This window comes from Macaca mulatta, chromosome 2, assembly GCF_049350105.2.
Source record: "Macaca mulatta isolate MMU2019108-1 chromosome 2, T2T-MMU8v2.0, whole genome shotgun sequence".
Lineage (NCBI taxonomy): Eukaryota > Metazoa > Chordata > Mammalia > Primates > Cercopithecidae > Macaca > Macaca mulatta.
Window position 1 is genome coordinate 183,280,721 of NC_133407.1, and position 24,834 is coordinate 183,305,554.

The following is a 24,834-nucleotide window of genomic DNA, read 5'->3' on the forward strand; positions in this document are numbered from 1 at the left end:
ATTTATTTAACAAACATATATGAAGAAGTGCCAGGGCCCCTGAACATACAAAATATCTAAGAAATAGTTACTGACTTAAAAGAACTTTGTCTTGTATGAAAAAAATAAAAATAAATCATTATAATGTAATAAGATAAACATTACTATACAGATAGCACAAAGTGACAGGCAATATAGAGAGGAAGTAACTATCTCCATGTGGGGAATATGGTGGGGAGAACCCAAAAGGAGAACCAAAGTTTCACAATTGAAATATCATATAAACTGAGTATTGAAAGGTAAATTATGGATGGGTAGAGAGGAACAGAGGAGGGCGATCTATTTGAACAGTGAAACCAAAGGAATAGTATATGGAAAGCAATGAAAGAGTGAACAAATATGAAGGAATGAATGAAGATGGCAAAATAAAGGAAAATCGTCTTCAAGGTCTGTACCTGGAGAGTGTTTATATAATTTGAGAGTTGAATGGAGCCTCAGAGCTCTTCTAATCTCCTAAATTTATGAATGATTAAACTGAGTAACTTACACAGATAAGGAGACCCAAAATGTTTTCGCTACATTAAATGATACTTACGGATAACTTCTTCTTTGCTGTCTGACTCTTGTGTTAAAATAACTTCTCTGTAAAAGGGAATCAAATCAATTTGAGTTAAATATTAACAGAGCACCCTGAGAAAAGGGGGAAAAAAAACAACTAACCAACCAGATACTTACTTTGCATTAACAAGGATAATTAACATTAAGAAATAAATAAAAAATGGATCTGCTTGTTGTAGATATCCATCCCATATTGCCTGAGTGACTTCAATGGAACAGTAACATGCAAAAAGACTTCCAAGCTGTAATCAGGAAATGAAATGAGAGACATAAACCACTGGAGGTGACTTGTTCTCTTAAAAGTATTAAAGCAAATGAATAAGAAACATTACATCAAATTATCTGCACCTGATATTTAATGCGTACCTTAATCTTAGTGTATGAAATCCAAAGGCAAAACATGTGAATTCAAGGGACAATGGAGCCACTTATTAACTGTGTGACTTAGGACATGTCAACCTCTTTAAAGCTTCCATTTTTACTTCTGTAAAAAAGAGGAATACTGCTACCCATCTTCTACTACTATTGTGAAAAGAATACCTAAAGTAACCAGCACATATCTTTGCCATAGCATAACTAACATAATTATGGTCTGAGCTCCATAACAGTAACTAAAATAATTACAATATAATAACAGCACAGTATTTAAATTACAAGGTAATTGTGAGGATCAAACATGGTAATTTAAGAGCAGCTAATAAAACTCTAATCATAATATAAATATGAATTGCTCCCAAAGCTCACTTGTACATCACTTGAAAGAGATTAGGCTGGGCACAGTGGCTCACGCCTATAATCCCAGCATTTCAGGAGGGTGAGGTGGATGGATGACCTGAGGTCAGGAATTTGAGACCAACCTGGCCAACATAGTGAAACCCCGTCTCTACTAAAAATACGAAAATTAGCCAGGCATGGTGGTGCGTGTTTGTAGTCCCAACTACTCGGGAGGCTGAGGCAGGAGAATCACTTGAACCTGGGAGGCAGAGGTTGCAGTGACACGAGATCTCACCACTGCACTCCAGCCTGGGTGACAGAGTGAGACTCTGTCTCAAAAAATAAATAAATAAAATAAACAACATTCATATCCTTCGATATATCTCAGGAGCTAAGAGTTGTTAATTTATAAGCATCTCTACAACCCAATTGTGTTTTAAGTTGCATGAAGTAATATTTTTAGATCATTCAACTTTCATTATATACAGAAATAATTCCTCTACAGGTTTAAATTTAAAACATTTTTAATGGCTAAAGAGAATTAATGGGAACACATATATTTAGTGCACTCTTTGTGTAATACTAAACTAATACTAAACTATTATCACATGTCATTAAAAATATCTCTTACTTAAATTCTCACAACAGGCCTGGAAAGTAAACACATTTCTTCCCATTTTGCAGGTGAGAAAGTAGATTTCAATTACTCGCCCGTTTTTTTCAGGTGAGGAACTTGGATTACTTTCTCAAGCTCACAGAGCTAGTGAGTGGTGCTGGGAATAGGAAAAAGCCTGAGACTCCACAGCCTATGTCATTGCCATCACACGTGACCACAAGCCTTTTAAAATACATAATGCTACTAATGTTTTTTTGTGGTTGCTTTAAAAATTACGATTACAAACACAGATTAGAAGAGGTACATACAAACAGAATAGCAATATACAGTCATCTTTAAGCTCACTTAGCTCAACTAAAGCTACCACTGCATTGCTCACAGTGGTTTAGGAATTACTCTTTAATTGTTTCATCTCCTGATATTTAACAAATTCTATTTCATCGACATGATACTAGTAGCAAGAATAAACTATCTGGCATATCAGCTGAAGAGAAACCACTCAGTTCAAACTTCCAGCTACCAGCACTAATTCAGAGCTCTGGCATCAGAAATGGCATTTCCTAGGCAGAGAGACCACTATTAATGATTAAAATGCTTAAGAGAAATAGTTCACTTCTTAAACATAAAAGTAGATTCAGTGGCAACATACGAATCTCAGAAAAGCTACAGTTTTATAGGTATTTATTCATTTTAACTCAAAGTGGTAAGACTAGGCTTGGCTCACACCTGTAATCCCAGCACTTTGGGGCCTGGGCAGGAGGATTGCTTGAGCCCAGGAGATCGAGATCAGCTCAGGCAATACAGTGAGACCCTGTCTCTACAAAAAAATTAAAACATTAGCCAAGCATGGTGGCACATGCCTGTAGTCCCAGCTACTCAGGAGGCTGAGGTGGGAGAATCACTTGAGCCCGGGAGGTGGAGCTTGCAGTGAGCCAAGACTGTGCCACTGCACTGCAGACTGAGAGACCAGAGCAAGACCTCATCTCAAAACAAACAAACAAACAAAAAAAAAAACCAAAAAAAAGTGACAAGACTGTGGCCAAGAGGGAATTAAAGAACAGGCTACTGAGGTTTGAGATTTAATGAGCCCAGAAGTGAAACCAGTTAGAATTCTCCAATTACCCATTTCCTGATTGTTAACTCATCCTATCATCCTCTGAAGTAGGTACAGTACTATTATTATTTCCACTTTGCAGATGAGGAATTGAAGCTCAGAGGCTGTCTTAGATCACACAGTTAATAACCGGAAGAAATGGGATTCTTCCTGAAGAAAAGTTAAGCAATACATAATAAAACAATATGAATATATAGTCTCCTAGCACCCAATCATTGTTTTAGAAAGATCTTCAAGTTAACCAGAAGAGCAGTTCTCAAAGTGTGGTCTCGGGACCTCCTAGAAGTCCCCAGGATTCTTTACAAAGGATCTGTAAGGTCAAAACTATTGTTACAAAAATATGTAGAATTTACCTGCCTTTTTCATATTTATTCCCTCAAAAATGAACAATAGAATTTTCCAATGGCTACATGATATGTGATATTAACACAGATTGAATAAAGAAGCAGATATGGGCCAGGTGTGGTGGCCTCATGCCTGTAATCCCAGCACTTTGGGAGGCTGAAGCAAGCGGATCACCTGAGGTTAGGAGTTTGAGACCAGCCTGGCCATCATGGTGAAACCCTCTTTCTACTAAAATTACAAAAATTAGCCGGACATGATGGCGGGCACCTGTAATCCAAACTACTTGGGAGGCTGAGGCAGACGAATTGCTTGAACCCGGGAGGTGGAGGTTGCAGTGAGCCAAGATCGTGCCACTGCACTCCAGCCTGGGCGACAAGAGCAAAACTCCATCTCAAAAAAAAAAAAAAAAAAAAGCAGAAAAAAAAAAAAAAGCAGATATGATAATCCATCTTTGATGTAGCCAAACATTAATGAGATTTGCAAAAATATAAAACAATGCCACTACTCTATTTTCTTTTGGAAAATAGTTGTTTTTTATTTTTAAAAAGGCTATTTATATCAACATGTAATAAATTTATAATTACTTTTAAATAAATTAATAAACATTTAAAATTCCTTAAATTTTTTTTTTTTTTTTTTTTTTTTGAGACAGAGTCTTACTCTTTTGCTCAAGCTAGAGTGCAATGGTACGATCTCGGCTCACTACAAGCTCCGCCTCCCGGATTCAAGTGATTCTCCTGCCTCAACCTCCCGAGTAGCTGGGAATACAGGCACACGCCACCACATCCGACTAATTTTTGTATTTTTAGTAGAGTTGGGGTTTCGCCATGTTGGCCAGGCTGGTCTCAAACTTCTGAAGTCAAGTGACCGCCTTCCTTAGCCTCCCAAAGTGCTGGTATTACAGGCGTGAGCCACTGCGCCTAGTCTAGTTTTAACTTCTTCTCAACATAATCCATATGGATTATCAACAAATTTTAAGAGTGTAAAGGGTCCTGACACCAAAAGTTTTGAGGACCGCTGACCTAAAGTAAGACTTCCCATTGAAAATACAAATACAGAATGATAGAGTGCTGAGTTATACTTTATATTCTTTTATATTAACCACTTGATAACCTTAAGTTATTTTCCTCGTGACTGTATACCAATTCTTATACACACCATCAACAATTTAAACAAAGTTCTCAATTGAATGGATATATGTATCATATATTACATGTATATATTCATATTTATTACATATATGTAAGTAGTTGTAATATTTACTTGTAATTAGTTGTAATATTAGTTACATTTACAAATACATGTAAAACAATAAAAGTAAACTTCATATCAAATAATCTGAACACAACTGAAGAGCAAAAAAAGTTATTTTTAAATGCCAATAATTTTACCCGTTTGGTTTAAAAATGATCTATAATTAGCACTTTTCTTTCTCTTCCTTGAAAAAAAAACCCACCTAAGTATAGCTTTATATAAATCTATTTTTCATTAAATGTTCCTACTTTCACTTTATTACCCAGTTGAGTGCATAGGAGTCTGGAGTAATTTTCTTTGTATCAAGATAAGAACAAAGCTCAGGCTCATGGTATTGGATGAGCAACCTGAAGAGATGAAATGGTCTCCCTTTCTGGGAACAATCCCTAGAAGACAAGAAGCAAAATTTTTTTGCATTAATAGATCAGAAATAATCACATCAGTAACCAGTCTTCCTGCTACACTCTCCACAGCATTCACTGGAAGCCCACCTGACAGCAGCAGGCAGAGGTCTCTTGCTAACACCTTTTTCAATGTCCCTGACTTGACAAAAGTTCTACTGTAGAAACAGTAGATCTAAAGCCACTCTAGGGAGATTCTCACAGAACCCAGGCAGCACTCAAGTGAGAGAACTACAGGGATCACTGAAAACAAATTTAGGTTATTTTGATAAGGCTGGGATCCCAAAAGGAGATCTGGAGAGTCCTTCCTTCTCTGCCAAAAGAGAGGAAATTCTAAAAACTAGGCTTCAGGTTAGCGCCACAGTTTATATACTCAATTAGAAATGTCCTTTAGCAAAGGTACAAGTCTGAAATGGGCAGGTGAACATTTTAGAAATAGTGGCCTTAAAAACTGTTGAAGTGGCCCAAGTACCAACTCCTCAGAGTAAATTCCAGAAGGTGCCAAAATACTCGTCTTGTTCAATAACTGTCCTACTTCAAAGGGTTATTGTGAGAGCAAAATGGAAAAAATGAATCTGAATGTTGTTTTAAAGTATAAGGCACCAAACATGTACATTAACATTTTTATCAAAAGCCTTTTTAAAAACAAATACCACATTTTCCTGCCAGAGACTTCAAAAGTAGAAAGAGTACTCTATTGCCTGGGTGGTAAAATAATCTGTACACCAGACCCCTGTAACACACAATTTACCTATATAACAAACCTGCACACGTACCCCTAAACCTAAAATAAAAGTTAGAAATAATCACAAAGCACCTACAGATGAATTTTGGGTCATGGATTTCCTAGTTTCTAGTCATCAGCTCAGGAAGCATTTCAGCCTGCTCAGCTCTAAGAAGACTCCTCTGCCACAGGTCACAGTAGCCACCCACAGCCTTGATCTGAAAAGTACTGTCCGTCTACCCAGGAACCCAAGCATCTGAGCCCAAAGATGACAAACCCTTGGAGCAGGTCCAGATGTGGTCCATGAACTAGGCTCACTCCTCAGGAAGCACAGTTACTTCCTCCTTCCATGCTCAGTCCCTGATCTCGAATTCAGAAGCCTTATCTTCTAACTCCCACATAAGTAGCACTCTTAGAAAATCTTTCAAGCCCAGAGGATTTGTTAAGATACTATTACACTCACATTAGTTCATTTTCTTGTGTCCATGTTTGTGATAACTCAAACAGAATACTTCATGGAAAAAATCTCTTAAAAGATACTAGATTTTTGGTAGTGCATCTTACTGGATATAGGGAGATAATTACATGTTTTTTGGGGGAGTTTTTTGTTTGTTTTTTTAAGAGAGGGTCTGGCTCTGTTGCTCAGGTTGGAGTGCAATGGCGTGATCTCGGCTCACTGCAACCTCTTTGCCTCCTGGGCTCAAACCACCCTCCCACCTCAGCCTCCCAAGCAGCTAGGACTACAGGTACATGCCAACATGCCCAGTTGATTTTTGTATTTTTGGTAGAGACAGGGTTTCTTCATGTTGCCCAGGCTGGTCTCGAACTCCTTGACTCAAGCGATCCTTCCTCCTTGGCCTCCCAAATTGCTGGGATTATAGGCATGAGCCACCATGCTAGGCCAGAGGTAGTTACTTTTTAACCCATACAGTTAAAAACAAAAAGCAATACTACAAACACAGTTACTTCCAGACAGTTTGGTTAAAGTATGGTGTTACTGTTAACAAGGTGCTGACTAACTCAATCTTCATTTAGACCAGTAGGCTTCACTAATTCCTCAGTTCTATAAATTTACTCCATTCAGCGTTTGTACTGAAATACATTCTACAATTTTTTTTTCTTTTTTTTTGAGACAGAGTCTCGCTCTGTCGCCCAGGCTGGAGTGCAGTGGCGCAATCTCGGCTCACTGCAAGCTCCGCCTCCCGGGTTTACGCCATTCTCTTGCCTCAGCCTCCCGAGTAGTTGGGACTACAGGCGACCGCCACCTCGCCCGGCTAGTTTTTTTTTGTATTTTTTAGTAGAGACAGGGTTTCACCGTGTTAGCCAGGATGGTCTCGATCTCCTGACCTCATGATCCACCCGTCTCGGCCTCCCAAACATTCTACTATTACAAGGGAAGGAGGCGAGAATGTATCTAATGAATCAGCAAAAACTTACAAACAGGTCAAAGCACAGGTCATCATAATAAAAGTCAACTATTTATTGAGGAAATACCATGTGCCAGACAATGTAATAAGCATTTTACAAAGTTATTTCATTTTATCTTACATTTTATCAAACAAACCTATGAAATCTACACCCAATTTACAGATGAGAAAACTGAGGCTCAACTGAAGGTAAAATAGCTCACTTCAGCTCACTGAAGGTAAAATAGCTATGAAGTGATGGTGCTAAGACTTGTACACAGAAACTGGACATTAAGTCATTATGCTATACTGCCCCCTTCCATATCTAAGTTGATATTTCAACAAGTGGTATTTTTGTAGGGGTACCATCTCTAAAAAAGCAAACTGTAAAGAAAATGAAGTAAAAGGCCTCATGTAAAAAAGTCAATGAAATGAATGACACAGTTTTTAAAATTTTTTTTAATTTTTTTTTTTTTAAGACAGGGTCTCACTATTGCCCAGGCTGGAGTTCAGCGGCAGGATCATGGCTCACTTCAGCCTTGACCTCCCTGGGCTCAGGTGATCCTCCCACTTCAGCCTCCTGAGTAGCTGGGACTACAAGTGCACACCCCCATGCCTGGCTAATTAAAAAATTTTTTTGTAGAGTCAGGGTCTCACTATGTTGCCTCAGCTGGTCTCAAACTCCTGGGGTCAAGTGATCTGCCTGTCCTGGCCTCCAAAAGTGCTAGGATTACAGGTGTGAGTCACTGCACCTGGCCTCACAGTTTTAACATGACAGCATTAATAGTGTTTTTTTTTCTTTTTGGAGACAGAGTCTCGCTCTGTCGCCCAGGCTGGAGGGCAGTGGCCTCACAGTTTTAACATGACAGCATTAATAAGGAGTGTTTTCTTTTTTCTTTTTTTTTCTTTTCTTTTTTTTTTTTTTTTGAGACGGAGTCTCGCTCTGTCGCCCAGGCTGAAGTGCAGTGGCCGGATCTCAGCTCACTGCAAGCTCCGCCTCCCGGGTTCACGCCATTCTCCTGCCTCAGCCTCCCGAGTAGCTAGGACTACAGGCGCCCGCCACCTCGCCCGGCTAGTTTTTTTTTTGTATTTTTAGTAGAGACGGGGTTTCACCGTGTTAGCCAGGATGGTCTCGATCTCCTGACCTCGTGATCCACCTGTCTCGGCCTCCCAAAGTGCTGGGATTACAGGCTTGAGCCACCGCGCCCGGCCTCTTTTTTTTCTTTTCTGAGACAGAGTCTTACTCTGTCATCCAGGCTGGAGTGCAGTGGCTTCACAGTTTTAACATGACAGTATTAATAAGGAGTGTTTTTTTTTCTTTTTTGAGACAGAGTCTCACTCTGTCGTCCAGGCTGGAGTGCAGTGGCCTCACAGTTTTAACATGACAGTATTAACAAGGAGTGTTTTTTGTTTTTCTTTTTTTTTTGAGACAGAGTCTCACTCTGTCGTCCAGGCTGGAGTGCAGTGGCGTGATCTCAGCTCACTGAAAGCTCTGCCTCCCAGGTTCCCGCATTCTCCAGCTTCAGCCTCCCAAGTAGCTGGGACTACAGGTGCCCGCCACCACGTCTGGCTAATTTTTTGTATTTTTAGTAGAGATGGGGTTTCCCTGTGTTAGCCAGGATGGTTTCGATCTCCTGACCTCATGATCTGCCCGCCTCGGCCTCCCAAAGTGCTGGGATTACAGGCGTGAGCCACCGCGCCCGGCCAATAAGGAGTGTTTTAAGCAGGGCAGAGTGGCATGCATGTATAGTCCCAGCTACTCAGGAGGCTGAGGAGGGAAGATCACTTGAGACCAGGTTTTCAAGACCAGCCTGGACAACACAGGAAGATTTTGTATCAAAAAAGCAAAAAAAAAACAAAAAAAAAACAGTCTTACAATGTAATTGAAAGGGAATAAAAAATAATTTCTAAAATCTAAGATGTGAGGTCAATGCCAAGATTTGCATGACTCTCAATCTATCACTTTCTGATACTGCAGGTGGAAGGAAGTTTTACAGACAAGGCCCCAGGCTGGCAATTCAGGTGCCCAGACACAGAACTAGATTCATACTGGCAAGATTACCTCCTCCTTAGTCTTAATACTTACCCTACTGTATAAATACAAGGCAAAAGAATGCTAAGGCAGAATACACAGTGAGTAGGGGCATACACTATAGAAACAATTGCCTAGTTCATGATCTTGTCTTCTGAAAAAGTGGGGCATCTCTGGGAGTCAGCCATTGCAACAGCATCTATTCATTTAACAACTGTACACTGCAAAGCTGCTCTCAACTACAAGGCACTGTGCTTGACGGGATTCTGCCATCTTATATGTGAATCTGTTATAAGAAGATACGGTAGTGGTAAAACACACTCTCTACTAAAAATACAAAAATTAGCCAGGCGATAGTGGCATGCACCTGTAAACCCAGATACTTGGGAGGCTGAAGCAGAAGAACTGCTTGAGCCTAAGAGATGGAGGTTGCAGTGAGTTGAGATTGTGCTACTGCACTCCAGACTGGATGACAGAGTGAGACCCTGTCTCAAAAAAAGAAGGAAAAAAGGCCGGGTGCGGTGGCTCGCGCCTGTAATCTCAGCACTTTGGGAGGCTGAGGCGGGCAGATCACTTGAGGTCAGAAGTTTAAGACCAGTTTGGCAAATGGTAAAACCCCACCTCTACTAAAAACACAAAAATTAGTCAGGTGTGGTGGCACATGCCTGTGATTCCAACTACTTGAGGGCTGAAGCAGGGGAATCGCTTGAACCCGGGAGGCTGAGGTTGTGGTAAGTCAAGATCACGCCACTGCACGCCAGCCTGGCAACAGAGCAAGACTCCGTCTAAATAAATAAATAAAAAAAGAGAAGAAGATATGTTAGGTCGGGAGGGGTGGCTCACGCCTGTAATCCCAGCACTTTGGGAGGCCGAGTTGGGCGGATCCCTTGAGGTCGGAAGTTCGAGACCAGCCTGGCCAATGGTGAAACCCCATCTCTACTAAAAACACAAAAATTAGCCGGGTATAGTGGCACACGCCTGTGATTCCAGCTACTCAGGAGGCTGAGGTATGAGAATCGCTTGAATCCAGAGGCAGAGATTGCAGTGGGCTCAGATTGTGCCACTGTGCTCTAGCTTGGACGACAAAGTGAGACTCTGTCTCAAAAAAAAAAAAAAAAAAAAGGAGAAGATATGTTAAAATGGAGTTCTAGCAGCATTGTGTGGGGCTCAGGGTTCTTTCCAGGGCTATTAATGCTGATCCTGGCTGGAGGGCTGTTCCATATGGAAGTCATAGAAGCAATAACTAGAGAACCTGACAACAGTATGTTACAAAGTACAATGCAAAAGTCTTTCCCCTCTAGTCCTAACTACCATCACCACCATTCTCTAGAGGCAAAGCTGGGACATCTTGTATCTTGCTGTTGCTAGCTCTGTTAGAGCAAGAGGTGGCCATGAGAAGTGCTAAAATATAGCCAGTTGAGAGACCTAGTACAACAGAATGATCCCTAAATAGGAATTCAAGTCTTGGCTCTGCCATGACCTTAGCCTTGTTTTCTGGTATCTTTAAGTCTGTTTTCCTTACATAAAGCAGTATGACTTCAAGTAGCACAGAGATTCTCCATCCTGGTACACATCAGAGTCACCTGGGGAGATTTAAAAATATCTATACCAACGCTCTTTGCAGTCCACTTATATTTGAAACTCTAAAGGCTTATTGGGGAAAAATAGAAGTGCAAAATATTTATTGGGGAAAACAAAAACAAAAACAAAAACAAAACTCTAGGGACCAGTATGTTTTAAAAGTACTTTGGGTGAAGAGTCATTTCTCCAAAGAAAAAATACAAATTGCCAATAAACACATAAAAAGATGCTCAGCATCATTAGCCATTAGGGAAATGCAAGTCAACAACCATAATGAGATATCACTTCACACTCACTAGGATGGGCTATAATGAAAAAGACAAATGTTCACGAGGATGTGGAGAAACTGGGATCTCCACTGACTGTTGGTGAGAACATATGATGCAGCTGCTATGGAAAAATCCGGCAATTCCAGAAAAGATTAAACATAATTACCATATGGTCCAGCAATTCCCCTTGTAAGCACACATCCCAGAAAAGTGAAAATACACGTCTACACAAAAACTTGTATGTGAATATTCACAGCTTCATACTCCTAACAGTAAAAAAGTGAAAACAATCCAAATATCCATCAACTGATGAACAGGTAAATAAAATGTGGTATATGCATACAATAAAAAATTATTTGGCAAAAAAAATGAAATATGATACGGTACAATATGAACCTAGAAAACATAATGCTAAACATTAAAGGCAGTTACAAAAAACATATAAGGTATGATTCCTTATATAGAGAATCATACCGATCATTCCCATTTTGGGGGAAAGTGGAAAGTTGACTACTAATGGGTATGGGCCTTCTTTCTGGGGTGATAAAATGTTCTAAAATTGGTTGTGGTTATGGCTGTACAACTCTGTGACTATAATTAAAACCAGTGAATTTTACATATTAAAATGGTGAATTTTAAGGAATGTAAATGATATCTCAATAAAGTAGTTATTTAAAAAAAGAAAAAGTGCCTCAGTTGATTTTAACAAGCAACCAGGGTAGAGAACCATACAAAACACTTATACCTCATACATTGTGATATCACATAGAAAGTAGTAAAAAATAAGAGTCAGTTAACTATCAAGGTCCAGATTAGTGGTTCTCTACCTTGGTTACATGCTGAAATTAGTTAGCTCTGAACAAACTGATGCCTAGGTCCCATCATCAAGAGATTTTGATTTAATTACTCATGTATGCAAATAGTCATTAGGATTTTTAAGAGCTCCCTCAATAGTTCTAATGTGCATTCAAGGTTGTACAGCCAAGCCACTAGTCTAGACTACGTCTAAAGTTTCTTTTGGTACTAAAATTCTAACTATCTGATCTATTGCACTGGGAACTACAATTCTTTCTGGCCTCATGAGCCACCATGACCCCCACACTACAATCCCCATCACAATCACCTGCACATCTGTCTGGTCTCAACTTAAATGCTACTTACCATGGGAAAGTCACCCGTGACCTCCAGGGTAAGTTAGGTCACCCCCATTACACATCCCCATAGCACTCTATATTTCACCTTTCTAACATTTAGCATACCTCAATTTACTTGTTCAATGCCTATATTTCTAGGATTTCCTTCCAAGCTCAATAAGGTAGCACCTCCAAAATTTTACTTTCCACTTGGACACTGTAATGTTTTTATTTTATAGGCAAATAAATTAAAATAGGAATACCACCAAATAAACTGGAAGAATTATATATATAAACTCTAAAAATTTTTAATTTTTAAATTCTTTTTTAAAAGTAAATTTCTGTGCATAATACAGCATGTTATAAAAAACACATACATAGTAAATGGTTACTACTGTGGAACAAAATCATGTACCTATCATCTCACATTCCCACTTTCCCCTCTGTGGCAAAAGCAGCTATAATCTACTTATTTAGCAAAAATCTTCAATATAACACACTATTATTAACTGGAGTCCCCACATTGTATATTAGGTCTTTCAACTTGTTCATCACACCTATTTGCTATTTTGTATCCTTTTGACCTAGATCTCCCCACTTTCTCCCCAACTCCAACCCCAGTATAACCACTGTTTCAAAAGTATACATTTTTAACTAAAGAATCTTTTAAAAAACGTTTATAACCACAAAAATAAAATAATAATTATGGCTCAAACAACCTTCAAAATTATTTGAACCTTTTACTTTACCGCCAAAGTAAATGTAGCAACTTTAGCTCAAGGCAAACCAGACCTGTATTCACTTTAAAAAACTACAATAACTAAATCATATTTTACCTGGGAATGTACTTATTCATTATGGCATAAAAGCAGTTGTATAAATCGCTGCGTGGCAGTTGAAGATGCACCAATGGTTTGAGTAGATGTATCCAGCTAAGGGATGTGCTATATTTAATGTTACGTGATTTACAATAAAAGGTAATTACAGATTCAATATCCAAAAGTAATTCTGTTGCCTTCTCCTCTGGCACTGAAAGCTGGTCTAGAAAATAAATGTTAAAAATAAAGTTACCCAGGGCCTGTTAGAGGCTGTTATTGGACATAACACTTGTTTACAAATATATAATACTATGTTAGCGCATTTAGAGAAAGACAAAGTGAAACTACATGAAAGTATATTTTCCCTTACACTTAACAATCATTGGTTCACAGATCCAAAACCCAAGGAAAACACACAGTCGAAACTCTTTATAACAGCTCCCCCCACCCCTTTTTTTTTTTTTTGAGACAGAGTTTAGCTTGTCACCCAGGCTGAGTGCAATGGCACGATCTTGGCTCACTGCAACCTCCACCTCCGTTTCAAGTGATTCTCCTGCCTTAGCCTCCTAAGTAGCTGGGATTACAGGCAACCACCACCACACCCAGCTAATTTTTGTACTTTTAGTAGAGACAGGGTTTCACCATGTTGGCCAGGCTGGTCTCGAACTCCTGACCTCAGACATGAGCCACTGTGCCCGGCCTTCTAACAGTCTTTTAACTTTAAGACAGTTGTTTAAAGAAAATTAAGAATACAGTTTCACTTAAGCATGTTTTCTTTACCTAGTCCATTGAGAGAGAAGGGAAAGAAACAGAAGACTTCTATATATTCAGTATTTACTAAACACTAGCACTTAGTAATACCTGACCTATATATATGTCAAACATAAGAATGGCCAATCTGAATTAAAGGGATAGGCAAAGATAGGCATAGCCCGTGTTCCTGGGAAGCAAAACTGTTTTCTAAACAGATGATCACCTACCCCATGATGGGCAGCTGTTGCTATAACTCTGGCAAGAAGAGGGAAAGGAATTCATTCTCCACTACCAAATTCTCTTTCTTTTGTCCACACCACGAATAATGTTTCTGGTGTGCTTACCACACATAGGCCTATCAAGCCAATAATTTAACTAAAATATGATGGAAAGAGAAACAAAAATACAACAAAGCACTAGAGATGAATTTAAAAGAATAAACTAAATTGATCTACATTGTGAATTGAAATAGATATTGTGGGTGATTGGAAACCTATTCAATCACAATTTATAATACTTTCTCTACAGCAGACCACAAACTATGATTTATAGATAAACTTGTGCAACAAAGCTCCTCTTTAATTTGAGGGCTGTATATAATCATACAGATCTTTAACTATACAAAAATCAAAGTCAAGACTACAACAAACCCATAAATGTACACGAAAAATCTAACATATAATGCAAAAGAAACAGTAAAAACTAGGTTATTGTGTTTGTTTTTTTGAGACAGAGTCTCACTCTGTGCCTAGGATGGAGTGCAGTGGCACGATCTCAGCTCACTGCAACCTTTGCCTGCTGTGTTCAAGCGATTCTCCTGCCTCAGCCTCCCAAGTAGCTGGGACTACAGGTGCCCACCACCACACCTGGCTAATTTTTGTATTTTTTAGTAGAGACAGGGTTTTGCCATGTTGGCCAGGCTGGTCTTGAACTCTTGACCTCAAATGATTTGTCCACCTTGGCCACCCAAAGTGCTGGGATTACAGGCGTGAGCCACTGCACCCAGTCAAAACTAGGCTCCCTTAAAATCAATAGACAATATTTCATAAGAATTTCAAAAGAAAAGTTCTAAAGCTATTTACAAGCCTTTTTCATATTCTGAAATTATAAGAAAATAATTCTGAAGAGTGATTCCTCAACCCAAAAATTATTTCCAAAATTTAACTCTGCTTGAAAATGATTATTAAACTTACCAATAAACTGCAGGCAATCTTTGTGAATAGTGTTCTGTTCTGGCAAGTCTAAAACACCATCCCATGATGCCAAACTATCACCTTTTCCTGCAACATTCAGAGCAATCTGGAAGAAAGATTTAAAAAGCGACTAGTTCATATGTTATTCCTCATTCTTGGAAAATATGCTGTAATAATTAAAGGCCCGAATTTAAAAATAATAATAAAGATTACAATTAAGGTATCTATACTCCACCAAATGTTGAGTATTTAGCCATGTCACAACCAGCAGAATTATTTTAAATTCTCCTACATTAGATATTTCTTCATGTTGATTTAGGGAATACAATAAATTACCCAAAATATTTATATATTTAGATATGTAAATTTACACAAGCAATCATCTTTCCTGTTTTTTTAAAATGTAAAAACAACAGAATGTACAGGCAAAGAAAAAGTACATCTGTGCCATATATATTTTAAAATTATACAGAAGAATATTTAATAAATTGAGAAAATGTTTTTGCTGTTTTGTAAGGTTTTTTTAAAAATATAAAATAAACTGTGTTGATTTAAAGAATCTTAAGTGACATATCCAAATGCAACAGGTAGGCCTACTAGAATTCAAATTTAGACAAATCACCTATAAAAACACATGTATGAGACAACTAAAGAAATTATCTCATGATGTTAAGGAATTACCAGTCTTTTTTTTTTGAGACTTAGCCTCGCACTGTTGCTCAGGCTGGAGCATAGTGGCATGATCTCGGCTCACCACAACCTCTCTGCCTCCCGGGTTCAAGCGATTCTCCTGCCTCAGCCTCCCAAGTAGTTGGTACTACAGGCACCGGCCACCACACCCAGTTCATTGTTGTATTTTTAGTAGAGATGGGGATTCACCATGTTGGCCAGGCTGGTCTCAAACTCCTAACCTCAGGTGATCCACCCACCTCAGCCTCCCAAAGTGCCGGGATTACAGGCGTGAGCCACTGCACCTGGCCAGGAATTACCATTCTTTTAAATGTTTCAGACTTTTAGTATGCTAGCAAGGATTTGCTTTAAAACAGTCCAGTGAGTCAGATGTGGAGGAAAGGATGAGGATACTAATCAAACAACATTGGTTAAATGTTGATACCAGTTAAAGCTGGGTTATGGGCACATGGGAGTTCATTATACAAGTTCTACGCTTTTGCATGTACTTAAACTTCTATAATAAAATGTTCAGAATGCTATGTACAGTTTTAATTCCATTTCTGTTACGTATATGCATAGGGCAAAAAGGTAAAAAGGTAAGCACCAAGACCTTACGTGTTTTACCTATAGGTGGTAGATAACAGATTTTTATTTTATCCTTTGTGGTTGTTATGTCATATATGTTTCCACAAATACATGTATTTCTTTTATAATCATAACAACATCTTAATTCAAAATTAAAAAGAATAATAATACACACGCACTGGTGAATAGCTGAATAGAGGAAAACAAAGGGAAAATTTCCTATAACCCCAACAGCCAGAGGCATACTTTTTCTTTTTTTTTTAACATTGCTATGATCTGTATCTGCAAATATACATCCTATTTTACTCACTGATTGTATCTTGTTTCACGAAACAATTTTCATAAATATCACTTCTTTTCGTTTGTTTTGAGATGGAGTCTCACTTTGTCACTCAGGCTGGAGTGCAATGGCGCTATCTCAGCTCACTGTAGCCTCACCTCCTGGATTCAAGCAATTCTCCTGTCTCAGCCTCTTTGTCGAGATGGGGTTTCACCATGTTGGCCAGGAGGGTCTTGAACTCCTGACCTCAGGGGATCCGCCCGCCTCAGCCTCCCAAAGTGTTGGGATTACAGCATGAGCCATTGCGCCTGGCCCCATAAACACCATTTCTAATGCCTACAAAAGCACATATTACACTCCAAAATCTAAACCATTATTGTTAAATATACCAAACACTACAGAAACACACATTTTAATAAGCTACTGTTTGATAAATCTTCTAGATGTGGCATGCTCATAAGATAATAAAGTTTTCTGCAACTAAGACAGCTGAAGCAACAAACTTTTAAAAATATTATTCTTCAGTGATTATATTTTATTCATTTTAGTTTCTAGTTACCTTCCAAACTTTGGCCCTCAGATCAGCAGGCAGTGGTCTTCCTTGAATTATATTTCTCAAAGTTTCAAGATCACAACCTCCTGCTTCCAGAGCTTCTTCAAGATCTTTTTCCCTAAAAAACAAGTCCTATTTATTAAAATAAACTTTACTTCATACTTTTTTCTTATTCAAGATTCATTTATAAGCATGGCCTATTAAAGGCTTGTCTAAGACACAAAAGTTCTCAGCAGCCAAAATGTAATGCCAAGGCATACACAACATGTTTTCTTGGTGGGAAATCTCAGGCTTCATATAGTCAATTTACTCTCATTTTACCCTTAGTTCTAACCAGTTTCGTTGTCTTTTCCTAGATTACTTTAAAGAGGAGATGGAGTAAGCTGGCTGACAGCACTGTGAAGTCATAGTAATAATAGTGTTCCTAGCAGTGGTAATGACTTTACATAGCAACTATGTGTGGGGCACTATTTCAAACACTTTATGTGTTCTTTTTAATCCTTATAACAATCCCTATGAGGTAGGTTACATTACCGGCCCCACATACAGATGCAAAAATGGAGGCAAAGAAGGGTTATAGACATTTAGGGGACAACTGAAGAAATAACTTTATTGGTATTAAAAAGTTACTATTCTTTCAAGGTGTTTACCAGTATTATGGTATATGGTCACATGTCATATTATGGTCACATGTCATATTAGCAGTAGAGCCAGCATTCAAATTTTAACAGTCTGGTTCCTGAATTCATGTTCTTAACATTATGCTCAATTCAGTCAAGAATTCAAAACACTGCAGCCTGAGACTATTTAGTAAATGACTATATCAATATCATGCCTAGAGCAGTGCCTAGCTTAAAATAAGTATTAAATAAATGTTAGAGGGGAAAAATGATCTATTGGTATATTAAAGAAAAAGAATAATATCACATCATCTACCGGGGAATCTGTCCCCAATATTTCAACATAGGTTCTTTCTATTTTCCATAAGTGTTGGCTGGCTGAGAAATAAAGAGAAAGAGTACAAAGAGAGGAATTTCACAGCTGGGCCACCAGGGGTGACATCACATATCAGTAGGACCGTGATGCCCACCAGAGTCTCAAAACCAGCAGGTTTTTATTAAGGATTTCAAAAGGGGAGGGGGTGTATGAACAGGGAGTAGGTCACAAAGATCACATGCTTCAAACGGCAAAAAGCAGAACAAAGATCACATGCTTCTGAAGGCAAAAGGCAGAACTCCTGATATCTATGTTCAGCGGTGCGCATATTGTCTTGATAAACATCTTAACAGAAGAAACAAGGTTCAAGAGCAGAGAACCAGTCTCACCAAAAATTTACCAGGATGGAGTTTCCCAATCCTAGTAAGCCTGAGGGTACTGCAGGAGACCAGGGTGTATCTCAGTCCTTATCTCAACCACACAGGACAGACATTCCCACAGCGGCCATTTATAGACCTCCCCCCAGGAATGAATTCCTTTCCCAGAGTATTAATATCAATATTCCTTGCTAGGAAAAGAATTTAGTGATATCTTCCCTATTTGCATGTCTGTTTATAGGTTCTCTGCAAGAAGAAAAATATGGCTCTTTTTGCCTGACCCCGCAGGCAGTCAGACCTTATGGTTGTCTTCCTTTTTTCCTAAAAATCGCTGTTATTCTGTTCTTTTTCAAGGTGCACTGATTTCATATTGTTCAAACACACATTTTACAATCAATTTGCACAGTTAACACAATTGTCATAGTGGTCCTGAGGTGATGTACATCCTCAGCTTATGAAGAAAACAGGATTAAGAGATTAAAGTAAGACAGGCAAAAGAAATTATAAAAGTATTATTTGGGAACTGATAAATGTCCATGAAATCTTCACAATTTATATTCCTCTGCTGTGGCTCCAGCAGGTCCCTCTGTTCAGGGTCCCTGACTTCCCGCAACAATCATCAAGTAAATTACCAAGCAGTTTTGTTCGGTCTACTATGTTTAGGAGAAAAGTATGAATTTAATTTCATTTGTATAAGGTAAAAATAACTAAAAGAATACTTTTACAAAGGTATATATTGTTTTCTAGCCAGAAAATAACCAGTTAAATTATCAATTCTGGCTGGGCCCAGTGGCTCACGCCAGTAATCCCAGCACTTTGGGAGCCCAAGGTGGGTGGATCACAAGGTCAGGAGTTCAAGACCAGCCTGGCCAAGAAGATGAAACCCCATCTCTACTAAAAACACAAAAAAGTAGCCGGGCGTGGTGGCAGGTGCCTGTAATCCCAGCTACTTGGCAGGCTGAGGCAGACAACTGCTTGAACCCGGGAGGCAGAGGCTGCAGTGAGCCGAGATGGCACTACTGCATTCCAGCCTGGGTAACAGAGTGAGACCCCGTCTCAAAAAAAAAAAGAAACAAAAAATCACTCAATTCCTTAGGAATTTTCAAAAACTGAGGTTTCAGTCACTGTTTACGATTTCGGCACACATTAAAAATCTGTACAAATTTTTAAGAGCTTCATGACCTGGACAACTTATAACATTCCTTGAAGCAGTCCAAAAGGCAGTTCATCTCACTAGGATCAGGAAATCAGGATTTTTGTCCCATTTTTGTGGTTCTGAAGAAAATAAATTACTCCCACTCTTCATTTTTTTCAATAAGACAATGAAAACCTCCCCATTGATAGGCATCTAAGAATATTAGTTTAAATGTACATATTTCATAAAATGTTGCTCTCCTAAGGGAAAGGAATTACATGAAAATGTAATCACATAGGATCATACTCAACAGAAAAGTACTTGTTGAATTTGAAAGGTTCCTTGACAAAGCTACTACAAATTCATATGAACAGAAGATAACTAGTGACCACACAAGAAACACTTAGTTCTTTTGCTATATGGTCACCGAAGTGTTGGAAGGGAGAGGTAGAGAAAAAGATTTCAAGTCTACTGTTGAGAGACAGTTCAGGTCTACAGCTGATAAACACTGGGGTTTATCTATTCTCTTCTGGCCAAAATGTACAAGGCAGGCTGTTAGTAACCATGAAACAAAGACAATTTAATGGCATCTTTGGTGAAAAAATACTATATATTTAAACAGTCAAATGTATCAAATAATGAGGGACTAAAAACACTACTTACTGAAATGAAATTATTTTACTAGATGAAGAATTAGAATTGTTCACTTTTTAGTGCAAAATTCTTTTCTTTTTGAAATAATTTTGCCAAATCCCTTACTATTCCCGAGAACAAAGCTTGTATTTTGTTGCAAAATGCCCAATCCTCAAAGTACTTTTTAAATCATAACAATGTACAAGCACATCTCTGTTGATACAGCTGCTGTTGGATTCTTTGATGCTGTCCCCAGGGAACCACGAATGTGCTCTCCAGCAGTAGAACCATCAGCAAGGGCTCCTTCGAAGACCAGAAAATGCTACACCTTAATTAGTAAAAGATACTTCTTACAAACCTAAATAATTAAAAGTAACATGATTTTCTGAACAAGGCATCCAAAGGTACAGTTACTAGACCTTCGACAATATAAATGTGCTTATAAAAGTAGTAAAGAGCTGAAAATTGTTAAGGTAAATAATTCATAGAAGGATCAAGCAGAGATAAGAATTCTATGGCATTTAGCTCTCTCCTCTTCCCCTAAACCAAGTTTCTACTTTTAAACAAGTAATACAATTCTAACACACAAAAGCAAAATCCATATCTGGTGTGGTATGAGTAGGTGGACTGTGTTTTGTTCAGTCTTCTTAGACCTTACAGCAGCTTCTCACTGACCTTACAAATTAAAGGTTGGTACAGTTACACTGGACATCCAGACAAGGTTTTAAAACAGAAAAGTACAGGCCTTGTCCATTTATTCTAAGAAATACAAAAAATAAGCAAAATTATCTACTTTGCTCAGAAAGTTCAGGACAGACCAAATCCAATGCTTCTGAGGTTGGAAGGAAGGAGAAACTCACCTCCTCCTGACTCTGTGACTTTTAAACTATTAACATGTGTTGGTATAATACCATAGGTTCCTGTCATGATCTATCAATAGCATATTTTCAAAACCTAAATAAAACATAACAGAATATCCCCTCACCTGATGTTGTATGATAAAATCACCTACTCTAAGCATTGTAGCCCAAGTTGCTTCAGAATTACAATGAGCAAACAATGTCACTAGATTTACATGGAATTAGTTTAATGTTTATACTCAAGCTAGCAAATGAATTGGATTTTTCTTCTTCCACCAAATGGTGAATAACATATGGAAGCATTTGCACAATGTATGGGAGAAGGAAGCACGAATTTTCAAGCACTACCAAATTTAATATGCATTTCCAAATGCTTCTATAATTAACTAATTCATTATTAGAAATTTTGTAATTTTCTGAATAAACCATATTGAATCATACAAAAATTATGATTTTTAAAAGCAATTGGATTACATATATTTTGTTCCTAAAATTTAAAAAGTTACAGAAAATCTCCCACTAGCAAAAAATGACTATATATTAACATTTTTCTAAATTTGGTTTTCCTACCAACCATGTTCTAAAAACTTATTTTTCCCATCATTTCAAAATTTATGAAAACTGTTTAAATGTACACACTCTCTCGCCAAACAGGGCACAAAAACAAGAAACAAAACTTAGTTCATCCCCTTTTTTTTTTAAACAAGTATCTTTCTTCACTTAAAGAAACCCCATACCCATTAGCAGTCACTCACTATTCCTCCCCACCAGCACCTCCTATCCTGCCCCCAGCCTCTACCAACCACTGATTTACTTTCTGTCTCTACATATTTACCTATTCTGGATATTTCATATAAATGGAATCATATAATGTGTGGCATTTATGCCTGGTTTCATTTAGCATAACATTTCAACATCTATCCATAATGTAGCATGTATCAGTACACGCTTTTCATTGCCAAATAGTCCACTGTATATGAATATACCATATTTTACTTATCCATCCATCACATAATGGGCTTTTGAGTTTTTTCAACTTTTTGGTTATTATAATTACCTTAATTTTGAACATAAGTATCAGTAGTTCAACTGGTTAAGTGTATGATACATATGTATTATTTATTAATTATTTATTCTTCAAGAGGTCTGAAAGAATTTAAAGATCAAGTCTATTAAAACCTCACTCAAAAACCAAACCCAAACCAGGCCAGGAGCAGTAGCTTACACCTGTAATCCCAGCACTTCTGGTTGGATGGCTTAAGCCCAGGAGTTTGAGACCAGCCTGGGCAACATGGAAAAAATCTGTTTCCACAAAAACTACAAAAAATATCAAGTTGTAGTGGTGTGCGGCTGTAGTCCCAAGTACTCAAGAGGCTGAGGCAGGAAGATCAATTGAGTTCAGGAGGCAGAGGCTGTAGTAAGGCCAAGATCACACCATTGCACTCCAGCCTGGGCTACAGAATGAGACCCTGTCTCAAAACACAGGCTACAGAACAAGACCTTGTCTCAAAAAGCAAACAAACAAAAAACAATAAAACCAAACCAAAGAACCCGTCACGCTCATTAGGATGACTACTACTTTCAAAAACATAAAATAACAAGTGTTGACAAAGCTGTGAACTCTTGTGAACAGTTAGTGGAAATGCAAAATGATGCAGCCACTATGGAAAACAGTATGACAGTTCCACAAAGAATTAAAAATAAATGTCCCATACAATTCAGCAATTCCATATCCTGGAATGTCTGAAAGAACTGAAGGCAGAGTCTGAAAGAGACTTTTGTATACACATGTTCACAGCAGCATTATTCCCAGTAGCACAAAGGTGAACGCAACCCGAGTGTCCATTCACTGAGGAATGAATGAAGAAACAAAATGGGGGGGTGTACTTTATGTACAGCTATAACGGACTATTATTCAGCCTAAAAAGGAAGGAAATTCTGACACATGCTACGACATAGGTAAACCTTGACAACATTACGGTAAGTGAAATAAATCCGTCCCAAAAAGACAAATACTATACAATGCCACTTATATGAGGTACTTAGAGTAGTTAAATTCAGAGAGACAGAAAGTAGAATAGAGGTTACCAGGGCAGAGGGATGGCAGAATGCAGAGCTCTTTAACAGATACAAAGTTTCAGTTCTGCAAGATGAAAGGAGTTCTAGAGATTATATGCACAACAATGTAAATGTACTTAATACTAATGCACACTGAAAAATGGTTAAGATGGTAAACTTCTTACATTATGTATACTTTACCACAATTAAAAAAATCAACTCTAATGTATTATAAAAATTCATAAATTTGAGCTTCAGTGTCAGATCCGGGTTTCAATTTTGGCCCTTCAACAGCCATGTGACCTTATAAAAGGAAAAAGCACCACAGTGCTTACCTTATAGGGTCAGTTAATGCTTAAATAAGTTTCTGAACACAAAACATTCAGTGCAATGCTTGGCTACATAATTCTTTAATAAACAGAATCCATGAATACTATTACTTTTGTTATTATTACTGAACAACAGCTTACTTTCTTAAAATGACTTTTTAATAATCATTTTAGACAATTTTGCCAATGCGTTAAAAAAATTAAAAACCAACCACAATTCCATTACCATGAGATAATCACTTTTTGTTAATTACTTTTCAGTTTGTCACGTGTGTATTTACAGACATATATATTTATAGACATATATATTTATAATAAACTCAATTGTACTGAAAATATAATTTTGAATGGTATTCCCTGGGTTTTATTCTGGGGTTTTCAGTTTTTAGATTTCCATCTTGAGGTGATTTTTGTATACAGTGTAAAGGGGTCCAGTTTCAATTTTCTGCATATGGCTATCCGGTTATCCCAACACCATGTATTAAATAGGGAATCCTTTCCCCGTTGCTTGTGTCAGGTTTATTGAAGATTAGATAGTTGTAGGTGTGCAGTCTTATTTCTGGGTTCTCTATTCTGTTCCATTGGTCTATGTGTCTGTTCTTGTACCAGTATCATGCTGTTTTGGTTACCATAGCCCTGTAGTGTAGTTTGAAGTCAGGTAGCATGATGCCTCCAGTTTTGTTCTTTTTGCTGAGAACTGCCTAGGCTATTTGGGCTCTTTTTTGGTTCCATATGAATTTTAAAATAGTTTTCTTTAGTTCAGCGAAGAAAGTCAACGGTAGTTTAATGAGAACAGCACTGAATCTACAAATTGCTTTGGGTAGTATGGCCATTTTAACAATACTGATTCTTCCTATCCATGAGGATGGAATGTTTTCCCACTTGTTTGTGTCATCTCTGGAGGTCATTACCCCTAGCAATCTAAGGCAGGAAGGGAAAATGAAATACTGCATGTTCTCAAACATATTACTTCTTTGCTTAGCGTATTAAGTAACTGCTACTTAAGAAAGGATACTTTACAGAACCATTAAGTAGGAAACAACGTGGCATATGTGCTACTTTAAACTGTTTCATTCTAGCTCTCCAGTACTTAATATTGCAAGTATAAACAGGCTAAACAAGTTCAACTTACAGCTGACAACAAACTGTATTTTTAAAGTTTTCAGTATGATAAACTTGGAAGTAACATAAAAGATATAAAAATATGTGGCTCAATTTTTGAGTGGAGAAAATAATTAATTTGAGGGAGTAAGCATCCTCCCTACACTCTCTGTGGATGGAGACAAAGGTAAAGGATGGAAGGGTGGCATGGATTAGTTAGAAGAGTCTTCTTGTGACTTCACTTTATGTCCTCAGTCTTGATTCCATGGCCCAAAACTTAAAGCATATTCTTGACAACACTCTTGACTTCTTCACTCCTTGGTCTTTCTGTTACATTCAGAAAGTTGCAAATTCCTAACATTAGG

General features: G+C 38.0%; 1 protein-coding gene across 3 annotated transcripts in view; it reads right to left on the reverse strand.

Moving 5' to 3' along the window:
• The window catches only part of TBC1D23 (TBC1 domain family member 23), a 63,874-nt gene that overhangs the window by 28,814 nt on the left and 10,226 nt on the right, over positions 1-24,834 (reverse strand). For 2 of the 3 annotated variants that reach the window (XM_015129483.3, XM_015129478.3), the window contains exons 2-7: positions 17,047-17,158; positions 14,951-15,056; positions 13,023-13,227; positions 4,903-5,026; positions 715-839; positions 575-621 (exon numbers count right to left, since the gene is read on the reverse strand). In XM_015129483.3, coding sequence (XP_014984969.1) covers positions 575-621; positions 715-839; positions 4,903-5,026; positions 13,023-13,227; positions 14,951-15,056; positions 17,047-17,158 — 719 coding nt within the window. The remainder of the gene's footprint in view (positions 1-574; positions 622-714; positions 840-4,902; positions 5,027-13,022; positions 13,228-14,950; positions 15,057-17,046; positions 17,159-24,834) is intronic. The other variant, XM_077994038.1, reaches the window with a different exon arrangement.